Source organism: Phasianus colchicus, chromosome 37 (assembly GCF_987193195.1).
Source record: "Phasianus colchicus chromosome 37, bPhaCol1.hap1.1, whole genome shotgun sequence".
Classification (NCBI taxonomy): Eukaryota; Metazoa; Chordata; class Aves; order Galliformes; family Phasianidae; genus Phasianus; species Phasianus colchicus.
The window spans coordinates 215,638-230,218 of record NC_143472.1 but is presented as its reverse complement, the minus strand read 5'-3'; the positions used below and the strand labels follow the sequence as shown (position 1 = coordinate 230,218).

The following is a 14,581-nucleotide window of genomic DNA, read 5'->3' as shown; positions in this document are numbered from 1 at the left end:
CCCCAAACTAAACACCAAACATACAAAAATTGCAACAAAAACACACAAGCATAAAACAAAAACCGCAAATAAACAGAAAAAAGTTAAAAAGAAAAGCAAAAATTAATCATAAAAAACAGAAAAGCAAAAAACAAAAGCACAAAAAACACACAAGCACAAAAAACCAAAAAGATGTAAAAACAAAAAAAGAAAAAAGCAAAAAATAAACAAGCATAAAATAGAAACAAAAAAGCAAAAAGGAACGAAACAAAAACCACAAATACATAAAATAAGAAACCAGAATGAGCACAAATCACAAATCAAAAACCAAAAACAAACAAAAAAAAACCAGAATACAAATACCAACAATGCACACCACAAATACAAAAGTTACAATAAAACACACAATACAAAAATTACCATAGAACACACACACAAAATGAAGAAAAAAAAAAAAGAAAAAAAAAAAGAAAAAACAAACAGGAAAAAAAAGAACTAAGCATAAAAAAAAGAAAAGCAAAAAGAAATGGGCAAAAATGACACAGTAAAGAGAAAAAAAGATAAAAAGAAAAAACAATAATAAAAAAGAAAAATCCAACAACTAAAACAGAAACAAAAATATTCAAAGCAAACCCAAAAAGGGAAAAACAGAAAAAAAGCAAAGACAACAATATACAATGGCGAATGAAAGGATTTATACAGACAAAGACGGGGGAAAAAAAATGCCAGCAAACAACAGCTAAATGAGAACGCAAAAAAAAAAAAAAAAAAAAAAAAGCCAAATACATTAAAAAGGGGAGCAAAGAGAACAAAAGGGAAGAAGCAAAGTAGAAAGTAGGAAAAGCAAAGCAAAACAAGAAAACCAAAAAGCCAAGGAAAAGAAAGAGCAACAAAACGGAAAGCAAACCAAAGGAAAAAATAAAAATAAAAATAAAAATAAAAATAAAAATAAAAATAAAAATAAAAAAATAAAAATAAAAATAAAAATGAAATAAACTTTGGAAACCTAAGCAAAGAAGCAGTAAAGAAAACGAAATCAAGTGAACAAACGAGAGCAAACCAATGCGACCCAGCGGAAAAAGAGACAAGAAACGGAAACAAAAAGAACCCACACCAACCAACAGAAGAGCAAAGAAATCTGCTCCTCAATTGGATGGCTCAGCAAAGATGACAAGAGACTGTGGTGCAGCCAGAAGCAAACCATCCGTGCCTGGGAGGAGGAAAGGGTAGCTACTGGGCATGCTGCGACCTCCACCAGAGATGCACTTTCTCAGCTAGCGCCCGTGCAGGAGTCCGCGGCTGCTAATGAGGACAAACCATCTCTCTGGAGGAAGGGAAAGCGCTCGTGGTCATGCCGAGGAGGAGGTAAGGGTAGCTACCGGGCACGGATGTGCCGGCCATCTGATGAAAGCCTCCAGTCCATGTCGAGGCATGAGGCAAGGACACCCAGGAGGCGGGAAGGCAGCTGAGCCATTGAGGAAGCACCAAGCAGAGGAGGAAAGCAGAGGGAGCTGGCTTGAGTTAAACAAGTCAGCAAAGGAAAGATAAAAATGAAGAATCCAGAGGACTAATGTCAGGTAAGTAAAGGCAATGTAAGAGGAAGCAGGCAGGCATGGGGACAAGGAAGGAGGAAGAATGTAATGAGAAAAAAAAAAAAAAAAAAGAGGAGCTCATGGAATGCAAAAAAAACTACATTGAAAAGAGGAGAAAAGAAAATACTTCTAGAACAGAAAAAAATAATGCAAAGGCATGGTCTGGAAAGAAAAAGAACCAACAACAAAGGAAAAGAAACAGCAGAAAGCAAAGCCAAAGGAGCAGTAAACAAATGTGAAAAGGAAAAGAAAAGTAGCAAAGTAAACCAAGGGAAAAAAGGACAAACAGAAAGCTAAGGCATAGACTGCAAGAATATGGCAAAGCAAAGAATTCAAGGAAACACCTGAGACAATAAAAAAGCTTACAAATTTAAGGAGAGTACATGGCAAAAAAAAGGAAAAAGAAAAAAGAAAACAAACAGGAATAAAAGAGAAGCAGCAAAGTAGAAAGCAGTAGGAAAACTAAGTGGAAAAAAAAGCAAACAAAGCCTATGACATCCAAGGGAACAAAATACCCAACAGAAAATAAATAATAACTAACAAAACGAAAGAAAAACAGGCAGGAGAAAAAAAAGACTAAGAAAAATCAAAGCAAAACTACAAAAGGGAATGGAAAGAAAAGGCAAAGACATACAATGCTGTATCATGGCAAAGCAAAGGATTCAAACAAAAAAAAAATAAGCAAACTAATGCAAGAGGAAGTAAACGGAAAAAGAAACAGAAAAGAAAAAGAAAGGGAATAAAAGAGAACTAAGTAAAGCAAGCAGAATGAAAGGCCATGCAAAGGAAAGGGTGGAAGGAAAACCAAGAGCAAAGGAGAGCAAAGCAATGGAAAAAGGAATAAAATGAAAAGGAATATTCAGGAAAAAGAGAAAAGAAATGGAAAGAAAGAAACTGCCATGAAAATCCAACCCAAGTGAAGAGAACAGTGGAAAGCAAAGGAAAAAAAACAACAGGTAAGAAAACTAAGCAACAACAAAAGAAAGCAAACCAAAACAGAAAAGTAAAAACTAAATAAAAAGGCAAAGAAAAAAGAAAAAGGGAAGAAAACAGAAAACCTAAAAAAAAAAAGAACAAACAACGGTTCAAAAAAAAAACCCAGAATACAAAAAGAGACAAAACAGGCAAAACATGTAAAAGAACAAAAGGACAAAAAATGAAAACACACACACACACACAATGAAATATTAAAAAAAAAAACCAAAAAAAAAACCAAAAAAAAAAGCACAAAAAGAAAAACACACACAAAAACAAAAAAACCCAAGAAAATAAAAAGCAAAACCAACATAAATTAAAAAACCCCCAAACTAAACACCAAACATACAAAAATTGCAACAAAAACACACAAGCATAAAACAAAAACCGCAAATAAACAGAAAAAAGTTAAAAAGAAAAGCAAAAATTAATCATAAAAAACAGAAAAGCAAAAAACAAAAGCACAAAAAACACACAAGCACAAAAAACCAAAAAGATGTAAAAACAAAAAAAGAAAAAAGCAAAAAATAAACAAGCATAAAATAGAAACAAAAAAGCAAAAAGGAACGAAACAAAAACCACAAATACATAAAATAAGAAACCAGAATGAGCACAAATCACAAATCAAAAACCAAAAACAAACAAAAAAAAACCAGAATACAAATACCAACAATGCACACCACAAATACAAAAGTTACAATAAAACACACAATACAAAAATTACCATAGAACACACACACAAAATGAAGAAAAAAAAAAAAGAAAAAAAAAAGAAAAAACAAACAGGAAAAAAAAGAACTAAGCATAAAAAAAAGAAAAGCAAAAAGAAATGGGCAAAAATGACACAGTAAAGAGAAAAAAAGATAAAAAGAAAAAACAATAATAAAAAAGAAAAATCCAACAACTAAAACAGAAACAAAAATATTCAAAGCAAACCCAAAAAGGGAAAAACAAAAAAAAAGCAAAGACAACAATATACAATGGCGAATGAAAGGATTTATACAGACAAAGACGGGGGAAAAAAAATGCCAGCAAACAACAGCTAAATGAGAACGCAAAAAAAAAAAAAAAAAAAAAAGCCAAATACATTAAAAAGGGGAGCAAAGAGAACAAAAGGGAAGAAGCAAAGTAGAAAGTAGGAAAAGCAAAGCAAAACAAGAAAACCAAAAAGCCAAGGAAAAGAAAGAGCAACAAAACGGAAAGCATACCAAAGGAAAAAATAAAAATAATAATAAAAATAAAATTAAAAACAATAAAAATGAAAATAAAAATAAAAATAAAAATAAAAATAAAAATAAAAATAAAATAAACTTTGGAAACCTAAGCAAAGAAGCAGTAAAGAAAACGAAATCAAGTGAACAAACGAGAGCAAACCAATGCGACCCAGCGGAAAAAGAGACAAGAAACGGAAACAAAAAGAACCCACACCAACCAACAGAAGAGCAAAGAAATCTGCTCCTCAATTGGATGGCTCAGCAAAGATGACAAGAGACTGTGGTGCAGCCAGAAGCAAACCATCCGTGCCTGGGAGGAGGAAAGGGTAGCTACTGGGCATGCTGCGACCTCCACCAGAGATGCACTTTCTCAGCTAGCGCCCGTGCAGGAGTCCGCGGCTGCTAATGAGGACAAACCATCTCTCTGGAGGAAGGGAAAGCGCTCGTGGTCATGCCGAGGAGGAGGTAAGGGTAGCTACCGGGCACGGATGTGCCGGCCATCTGATGAAAGCCTCCAGTCCATGTCGAGGCATGAGGCAAGGACACCCAGGAGGCGGGAAGGCAGCTGAGCCATTGAGGAAGCACCAAGCAGAGGAGGAAAGCAGAGGGAGCTGGCTTGAGTTAAACAAGTCAGCAAAGGAAAGATAAAAATGAAGAATCCAGAGGACTAATGTCAGGTAAGTAAAGGCAATGTAAGAGGAAGCAGGCAGGCATGGGGACAAGGAAGGAGGAAGAATGTAATGAGAAAAAAAAAAAAAAAAAAAGAGGAGCTCATGGAATGCAAAAAAAACTACATTGAAATGGAGAAAAGAAAAGCAATACTTCTAGAACAGAAAAAAATAATGCAAAGGCATGGTCTGGAAAGAAAAAGAACCAACAACAAAGGAAAAGAAACAGCAGAAAGCAAAGCCAAAGGAGCAGTAAACAAATGTGAAAAGAAAAGTAGCAAAGTAAACCAAGGGAAAAAAGGACAAACAAAAAGCTAAGGCATAGACTGCAAGAATATGGCAAAGTAAAGAATTCAAGGAAACACCTGAGACAATAAAAAAGCTAACAAATTTAAGGAGAGTACATGGCAAAAAAAAGGAAAAAGAAAAAAGAAAACAAACAGGAATAAAAGAGAAGCAGCAAAGTAGAAAGCAGTAGGAAAACTAAGTGGAAAAAAAAGCAAACAAAGCCTATGACATCCAAGGGAACAAAATACCCAACAGAAAATAAATAATAACTAACAAAACGAAAGAAAAACAGGCAGGAGAAAAAAAAGACTAAGAAAAATCAAAGCAAAACTACGAAAGGGAATGGAAAGAAAAGGCAAAGACATACAATGCTGTATCATGGCAAAGCAAAGGATTCAAACAAAAAAAAAATAAGCAAACTAATGCAAGAGGAAGTAAACGGAAAAAGAAACAGAAAAGAAAAAGAAAGGGAATAAAAGAGAACTAAGTAAAGCAAGCAGAATGAAAGGCCATGCAAAGGAAAGGGTGGAAGGAAAACCAAGAGCAAAGGAGAGCAAAGCAACGGAAAAAGGAATAAAATGAAAAGGAATATTCAGGAAAAAGAGAAAAGAAATGGAAAGAAAGAAACTGCCATGAAAATCCAACCCAAGTGAAGAGAACAGTGGAAAGCAAAGGAAAAAAAACAACAGGTAAGAAAACTAAGCAACAACAAAAGAAAGCAAACCAAAACAGAAAAGTAAAAACTAAATAAAAAGGCAAAGAAAAAAGAAAAAGGGAAGAAAACAGAAAACCTAAAAAAAAAAGAACAAACAACGGTTCAAAAAAAAACCCAGAATACAAAAAGAGACAAAACAGGCAAAACATGTAAAAGAACAAAAGGACAAAAAATGAAAACACACACACACACACAATGAAATATTAAAAAAAAAAAAAAAAAACCAACAACAAAAAAAGCACAAAAAGAAAAACACACACAAAAACAAAAAAAAACCCAAGAAAATAAAAAGCAAAACCAACATAAATTAAAAAACCCCCAAACTAAACACCAAACATACAAAAATTGCAACAAAAACACACAAGCATAAAACAAAAACCACAAATAAACAGAAAAAAATTAAAAAGAAAAGCAAAAATTAATCATAAAAAACAGAAAAGCAAAAAACAAAAGCACAAAAAACACACAAGCACAAAAAACCAAAAAGATGTAAAAACGAAAAAAGAAAAAAGCAAAAAATAAACAAGCATAAAATAGAAACAAAAAAGCAAAAAGGAACGAAACAAAAACCACAAATACAGAAAATAAGAAACCAGAATGAGCACAAATCACAAATCAAAAACCAAAAACAAAAAAAAAAACAGAATACAAATACCAACAATGCACACCACAAATACAAAAGTTACAATAAAACACACAAGACAAAAATTACCATAGAACACACACACAAAATGAAGGAAAAAAAAAACAAAAAGAAAAAACAAACAGGAAAAAAAAGAACTAAGCATAAAAAAAAGAAAAGCAAAAAGAAATGGGCAAAAATGACACAGTAAAGAGAAAAAAAGATAAAAAGGAAAAACAATAATAAAAAAGAAAAATTCAACAACAAAAGAAGAAACAAAAATATTCAAAGCAAACCCAAAAAGGGAAAAACAAAAAAAAAACAAAGACAACAATATACAATGGCGAATGAAAGGATTTATACAGACAAAGATGGGGAAAAAAAATGCCAGCAAACAACAGCTAAATGAGAACGCAAAAAAAAAAAAAAAAAAAAAAAGCCAAATACATTAAAAAGGGGAGCAAAGAGAATAAAAGGGAAGAAGCAAAGTAGAAAGTAGGAAAAGCAAAGCAAAACAAGAAAACCAAAAAGCCAAGGAAAAGAAAGAACAACAAAACGGAAAGCAAACCAAGGGAAAAAATAAAAATAAAAATAAAAATAAAAATAAAAATAAAAATAAAAATAAAAATAAAATAAACTTTGGAAACCTAAGCAAAGAAGCAGTAAAGAAAACGAAATCAAGTGAACAAACGAGAGCAAACCAATGCGACCCAGCGGAAAAAGAGACAAGAAACGGAAACAAAAAGAACCCACACCAACCAACAGAAGAGCAAAGAAATCTGCTCCTCAATTGGATGGCTCAGCAAAGATGACAAGAGACTGTGGTGCAGCCAGAAGCAAACCATCCGTGCCTGGGAGGAGGAAAGGGTAGCTACTGGGCATGCTGCGACCTCCACCAGAGATGCACTTTCTCAGCTAGCGCCCGTGCAGGAGTCCGCGGCTGCTAATGAGGACAAACCATCTCTCTGGAGGAAGGGAAAGCGCTCGTGGTCATGCCGAGGAGGAGGTAAGGGTAGCTACCGGGCACGGATGTGCCGGCCATCTGATGAAAGCCTCCAGTCCATGTCGAGGCATGAGGCAAGGACACCCAGGAGGCGGGAAGGCAGCTGAGCCATTGAGGAAGCACCAAGCAGAGGAGGAAAGCAGAGGGAGCTGGCTTGAGTTAAACAAGTCAGCAAAGGAAAGATAAAAATGAAGAATCCAGAGGACTAATGTCAGGTAAGTAAAGGCAATGTAAGAGGAAGCAGGCAGGCATGGGGACAAGGAAGGGGAGAAAGAAGGAAAGGAAGAAATCTAAAAAATTTAATCAAGGTTAAAAATATATGTATTAAAAAAAAAAAAAAAATCAGAGCAAAGGAAAAAAAAGAGAAGGAGCAAACAAGAAAGCCAAGGAAAGCAAAGCAAAGAAAGAAAACTAAAAAACAATGAGCAAATTTGGAATGAAAAACAAAAGAGGAAACCAAGGGAATGGAAAAACAAAAAAAAAGGAACAGAAAGAAAAAAGTAATCAAAGTGAAAGATAGCACAGAAAAATCTTTTGAAAAGAAGGAAGATGAAAAGGAATTCTCATAGAAAAAGAACAATAATGGGAAGAAAGAAATGCAAAGAAAAAAAAATGACAAAATGAAGAAAACAGTGGAAAGCAAAGAGAAAAACGCAGTACGGAAAAATAACGGGAAAAGAAAGCAAAGAAAACCAACAACATCCAAATCAACATAAAAGAAATGTTAAAATGTTTTAGTAAAAATACAAGAGAAAAAAAAGCAAAGCAAAGCAACAACATCCAAAGCAAAACAATACAAAAGAAACAAACAAAACAAATGTTTGGTTAAAAAACAAAGAAAAATAAAGCAATTAAAAAAGAGCAGAAGAAAAGCACAGGAAAAAAAAAAAAAGACATGCAAAGAAAAATCAAAACCATAGAATGCAATATCATGGCAAAGTAAAGCATTCAAACAGAGAAAGGGAAAGAAAAAAAAAAAAAACCTAACTAAAGCTAAAAAGAGTAAATGAAAAAACAGTGAGAAAAAATAAAAAAGCAAAGGAAAGAGAACCAGCAAAGCTGAAAGGAAAACAAAGCAAAGAAAGAAAACTAAAAAGCAGTGCAAAGGAATGCAAAGGTACTCGTGACATTGAGACAGAACTGCAACAGCGCCAAGCACAGAAGGAAAGCACGGGAACAGGCTTGAGTTAAACGAGTCAGAAAAGGAAAAAGGACTCAACAGAACACAAAGTAAATTTAAAAAACTAAAAAAAAAGATAAAACAAAAGCAAAGGGAAGAAGCGGGAACAAGCAGAGTAGAAAGTAAAGCAAAGCAAAGAAAGAAAACTAGAAAGCAATGCAAAGCAATGTGAAGCAGTGGTGAAAAGGAAGAACAAAAGAGCAAACCAAAGCAAAGCAAGGGAAAATAAACGAAGCCTCAATTTTGGCAGCTTGATCTTCCTGACGGTTGTTTTGTTGTCCTTCATTGGCCCGACTGCTGAGCACATGAGCATCGCCATGGCACACCTTTACACCCGTATTCTTTGTTTGGGCAGCAATGTCTTTCCACAGCTCAGCAACCCAAATAGATTTAGCCCTATTTGTGCCGCCAGTTGTTTTCTTCCCACTGCTGGAACCACCCCCATAAGGCGCTTGCCACCATCCATGAGTCGTGTAAAGATGGAGCACTGGCCACCTCTCCCATTCAGCAGCATCTGAGGCCAGCTGGACAGCCTTTACCTCTGCACATTGCCTTGATTCTCCTTTTCCTTCAGCGCCTCTGCAGCTCGTCGTGTGGGGCTCCACACAGCAGCTTTCCGTCTGCAACGCTTCCCCACAACAGGACACAATCCATCTGTGAACAGAGCACATTTCTTTACATCCCACATCGTAATCTCAATCTCCAATCCCAATCCCGTATCACTAATCCTATATCCCACATCCCAATCCCACATCTTAATCTCAACCCCGAGCCACATCCCAATCCCGATCCCATATCCCAGTCCCACCTCCCAATCCCACGTCCGTAACCCAGTGCCATTCTTAATCCAAATCCCAATCCCACATCCAAATCCCACATCAAGTGCTGCTTGCTCCTGCAGCTCGGAAAGCAAATGGGATCCTGGGCTCCATCAGAAGAGGGGTGGCCAGCAGGGACAGGGAGGTGATTGTCCCTCTCTACTCTGCACTTGCGAGGCCCCATCTGCAGTACTGTGTGCAGGCCTGAAGCCCCCAGGACAAGAAAGACACAGAGCTGTTGGAGAGGGTCCAGAGGAGAGCCACAAAGATGATCAGGGGGCTGCAAAGACAGGCTGAGGGAGCTGGGCTTGTTCAGCCTGGAGAAAAGAAGGCTGCGAGGTGAGCTCATTGCAGCCTTTCAGTACCTAAAGGGAGCCTACAAACAGGAGGAGTCCACTCTTTGAAAGGGGAGATAACAGCAGGACAAGGGGAAATGGTTTGAAGTTGAGGCAGGGAAGATTTAGGTTGGATGTCCGGGGGAAGTTCTTTCCTATGAGAGTGGTGAGGTGCTGGAACAGCTGCCCAGAGAACTTGTGGATGCCCCGTGCATCCCTGGAGGTGCTCAAGGTTAGATTGGATGGGGCCCTGGGGTTTGACTCTGTGGGGGTGCCCCAACGCTGGAGTGTGACACCATTCGAGTGACAGAGAGGTGTCCCCAGCTTCATGGTGTGACACTGTAGGGGTGTCCTCAACTTTGGGGTGGGACACCATTGGGGTGACACAGATTTGTTCGCAGCTTTCGGGTGTGCCACTGTGGGGATGACATAGGGCTGTCCCCAACTTCACGCTCTGGGAGTGTCCCCAAGTTTGGGGATGTGACACCACGATGCGGTGTCCTCACTTCCCCTGGGAAGTCCTCGAGCTGCTTCTGAATGCCTCTGAGGATGTCCTGGGCACACGTGGGACCCCCTGGACCCTACAGGATCCTTCTGGGACATCTCCAGACCCTTCTGGATGAACCCACGGACCCCATGGATCAACATGAGAACTCCCCAGACCCGCCAAATCCTCTCTGGGACATCCCCAGACCTTCTGGATGACTCCAGGATCACTCAGACCCTCATGAGGACTCTCTGGACCATACCAGACTCAACTGGGACCATCTTCAGATCAGCCCAGGGACTTCTCAGTGCTCCTGGACACATAGTGGGAGCTCACAGATCCTTCCAGGGGCCCACGGGATCAACCTGGGGACTCCCTGGACACCCAAAACCCACCTGGGACATCTCCAGACTCTTCTGGTTGAGTCCTGAACCCCCTGGATGCACCCAAACCTCTCTAGGACTTCTCCTGCAGATCCTTCTGCATGATTCCAAGGGAGGATAAGGAGGGTTCAGCGGGGGGTGGGAGGGGGAGAAATGAGCTAGTGAGGCTGGGGATGGAGGGAGAGGTGGAAGAGGGAAACTGGAGAGTTGTGTGGAGCTTCTGTGGGGTGGAAAGGGAGTCTGGGGGAAGAGAGTGAGGGGAATGAAAAGAGGAGAACAAGGCTGACCACGTGAGTGGAAAGGGGGTCTGGGGATGGAGGGAGGGGTGGGAGGGGAGAACTGGAGGTTGTGGGTGGGGCTTCTTTGGGACATGAAGGGGGTCCAGTTGGGGGAAATTGGGGGCCAACATAGGGGAAACGGACTCACAGAATCACAGAATCATAGGGGTTGGAAGGGACCTCCAGAGATCATCGAGTCCAACCCCCCTGCCAAAGCAGGATCCCTACACCAGGTCACACAGGTAGGCATCCAGGCGGGTCTTGAATATCTCCAGAGAAGGAGACTCCACAACCTCCCTGGGCAGCCTGTTCCAGTGCTCCATCGCCCTCACCGTAAAGAAGTTCTTGCGCACATTGGTGCAGAACTTCCTATGCTCCAGCTTCTGGCCATTTCCCCTTGTCCTGTCTCCGCACACTGCTGAAAACAGTCTGGCCTCGCCACTTTGCCCCCCACACCTTAGATATTTATAGACCTGGATCAGGTCCCAGACTCCAGAGGGCAGGGAGGAGGGCATGGGGGTACAGGGGACTGTAGGGGTCAGAAATGGGGTGAGGAGCGGGGGGAGTAAGGGAAGACAGGGGACCCTGCAGGGTAAATTGAGGGGACTGGGGGATGGTAGGAGACATTATGGATCAGAATGGGGGAATTGGAGCAGGGGAACCTGAGGGGACAGGGAATTCTGGGGGTCAGATAGAACGGACGGGGGGCAGACAAATCTAGGGGAGAAAACGAGAAGACTCATGGGGGGGTGAGATTGGGGACACAAGGGATCAGAGTGGGAGACAGACAGACACAGAACCCTGAGGGTCAGAATGGGGAACAGGGGCAGACAGTGACGGAGGAACTGAGGGGACGGGTAGAAGAGGACTCCAGCGATGAGAATGGGGGAAGTGGAGGTGGGGAACGGGGGGGGGAGAGCATAAGCCCAGGGGTCAGACTGAGGGACTCGGGAGGTTGTGGGCGACCCGCGGCGGGGGGGGTGGGGGGAAGGCAGTGAAACACAGTGGGTGGGGGGGAAGGGCGGGGGACACAGGGCACCTCCCGCCGCCGAGCAGAGGCCCTGAGCAGCAGAGGACCCACGCGGCCAAGACAGGACGGCCCCAGCCCCGATGCTCCCGGTGCCCCCGCCGCCCCCGAACACCCACTCGTAGAAGCTGAGGCGGCGCTCGGAGTCCCGGGGCTGCGCCGCGGCGCTGGAGCAGCGCGGGGCCCCGCTCCGCTTCCGCGTGGCCGCGTCCTCGGGTCGCCGCGTGATGACGTCACTCCGCGGGGAGCGGGGACGGCGCGTCGCTCGAGCAACGGCCGCGCCGGGGCGCTGTCGCTATGGAGACGCCGCCGCGCATGCGCTGTCGCCGCGGGGACGGCTTCCCGCGCCGCAAGGAGGGAGGGCGCGCTGTCGCCGTGGCAGCGCGGCCTGCACGCACGGCCGGAAGCCCGAGTGGGGCTCGAGGGGCAGCGGGGGGCGAAGAAGGGTGGGGGGGGAACGGAGAGCCCTCAGGGGTCTCCTGGGGAGGTGGGGGAGCGACTGGGGGAGGGCAGAGCTCCGGGGATGGCGGCTGTGAGTGGGGCTGTGGGGTGGGACATCCGCAGGGAGATGCAGCCAAACAGGGGGATGTGGGCAGAGCATGGAGGTGTGGGAAAAGGAAGACGGGCATCTGGACAACAGCGTGAGAGCCAGGCTGATAGGGAGGGAGGGAGGGAGGGAGGGAGGGAGGGAGGGAGGGAGGGAGGGAGGAATGGGAAGAAAGGGAGGGGGGGAGGAAGGGGGGGAGGGAAATGGAAAAACGGGAAAAAAAAGGGAAGAAAGGAAAAAAAGGGGGGAAGGGAAGGGAAGGGAATGTTGTTTCTTCATTTGATATTAAAAAGTAGCAATTGGTTTGAAGAAGTAGAACATAATGCATTTGTATTCTGTAACTTATCCTTAGCAATAGTTGATCTAAGAAGTAAAATACTGTATATGTTAGCGGCATGTTGTAGAAACATAATTACTGAAGTACCTAACAAATTCTTTCTCTCAAAACTGCAGTAGATTTTCAATGTTCTAAACAATGTGGGTATAGTATTCTGAACTAGAAAACCTACTGTAACGTTGTTCATTAGACCGGCAGAAGCGAAATACATCTAACAAACCTACAAGGAGTCAGGGCCTTTACACAAAGCAGAACTGTCGCACTCTGTGGGAATGTTAGGATGCCACAGGCAGGCTCCAAGATGCTCCCCTCTATCCTCCTCCCGAGCTTATTTCTATGCAAGGACAGATGAATGACCAGAACAGTGACCCAGTGTAAAAGGGGGACAAATGTTAGGGGGGTAATTAAACAATCAAGAGGCTATGTTTATGTTGTAAAACAGACATCCAAAAACTGAGACCAAATGTTTGTTTAGAAAGCAATTGTTAGAAGGCAATTAAACAATTAAGGTATTTGTGTTTGGGCGGCAAAGATTTATGCTTACTTGGTATTTGTATGATTAGTGAAACGTCGTGAAAGAGGGTGAACCTGCAGTACTCAGCCAATGAGGAACCAGGGCAGAAAGAGAGAAGCGTCAGGCAGTAGGGGATAAAAGATGTAACACTGTTTTCTCGGGGCTCTCCTGCTTGCAGGAGGCCCGCCATTGCAATTGCGAATAAAATCTGCTTTATCAGAGATACCATCCTAGAAAATTATTTGGATATTTCCTACGAAGGGAAGGGGAGGGAAGGGGATGGAGGGGAGGGGAGGGGAAGGAAGGGGAGGGGAGGGGAGGGGAAGGAAGGGGAGGGGAGGGGAGCGGAGGGGAGGGGAAGGGAGGGGAGAGAAGAAGGGAAGAAGGGAAGAAGGGAAGAGGGGAAAGCATCCAAAGCTTGGCCTGGGTGGTATTGCAATGTAGAAGGGCTTCAGGTATGTTGTTAGGTGCACAAGAAGGAGTTCATGCAGCAATAAATGATATTGTTGTGTTCATGTAGGTCAGAGTGGTAGAATTGAAGCAGATGGCGATAAGATATGGCACCAGAGTGAAATACTGCACAACATAAGACGATGTGAGCTGAAACCAACGTGACTTCCTGGCTTCCCAAATTGCACTGGTTAAAGAAGTTGTTTGTGGGGATGGTGTGTGTAATCTCTGTATGTATGCATCCTTCCTTGTAGTGTGATTAGGGTTCTCACAAAACTGCAGTAGATTTTCAATGTTCTGAACAATGTGGGTGTGGAGAGCGTGATTGAGACCTGGCTGGCTGAGAAAGGCCACACAGACAGTATTCGGCTAATGAGACGAGAGTCCTTGAGCAATGTAACAGGATGTAAACAAGGCTAACGAGGAGAGAGTCCTTGAGCAAACTAACAGGATGTGTAGGAAGGCAGGAGAATGTAGAAATAAGAAAGATGAATGGCATGGTCTAATCACAAAAAGTACAAAGAAGGGCTGGGGCAACAAGTAGCTGAAGAGCCTATCAGGAGCTCGGGCTTTGCAATGTGTATGAGCTTCATTAGCGCCAACATAAATGCACGCAACCTTCTGATTAAAGTTGAGACTTTCTGATCAATTCTGTGGTCGTGTGTTTGTCTCCCGCCGAGCTCCGACAATGCTTGTGCATTGGGATGGCATGTAGCTCAGGTAGTACCCCTTCCTCCGGGGTGGACCAAGGATTCCCAAGGGATGCAATATATGGTTGCCCTGTACCAGGAGAAAACAGCCTAGGAAAATGAAGCCTGAAAATCACTCTCCCTGTTGTTTCCCCGGATATCAGAGATAGATGCCAAAATCCCTCCTGCATTCTCCATGGCCATAGGTAACCGTACAGCTTGTCTCTCAGGGCAGGGTGTGAGGGCTACCAGGCCTATCGGGAATTTCTCACTGTGCAGTGGAACCTTGGATGTTACGAAGGATTTGGCGGGGAACTATTCAAGGCTGGGAATCCCCAGAGCGGATCTCTGGTGGCATTGCGGTGGGAAGATCTTACGGTCCACTCTCCCATCTCATTGGGGAGGTACCTGTGCACTTGTTCAACTGGCTATACCGTTCACTCTGGCATTTGAGAAGGATCTATCACACATTCGCAAAAG

At 42.5% G+C, this 14,581-nt stretch overlaps 1 protein-coding gene across 1 annotated transcript; it reads right to left on the bottom strand.

Moving 5' to 3' along the window:
- Positions 1–6,752: 6,752 nt before the first annotated feature.
- Positions 6,753–14,305, bottom strand: LOC149913412 (uncharacterized). The gene is made up of 4 exons (XM_090129576.1): positions 14,239–14,305; positions 11,684–12,031; positions 10,272–10,356; positions 6,753–8,890 (listed from the first exon to the last, which is right to left on the bottom strand). Exons 1-4 carry the CDS (start codon positions 14,303–14,305, stop codon positions 8,383–8,385), a joined length of 1,008 nt encoding a protein of 335 aa, XP_089985702.1. The 3' UTR covers positions 6,753–8,382.
- Positions 14,306–14,581: the final 276 nt, after the last annotated feature.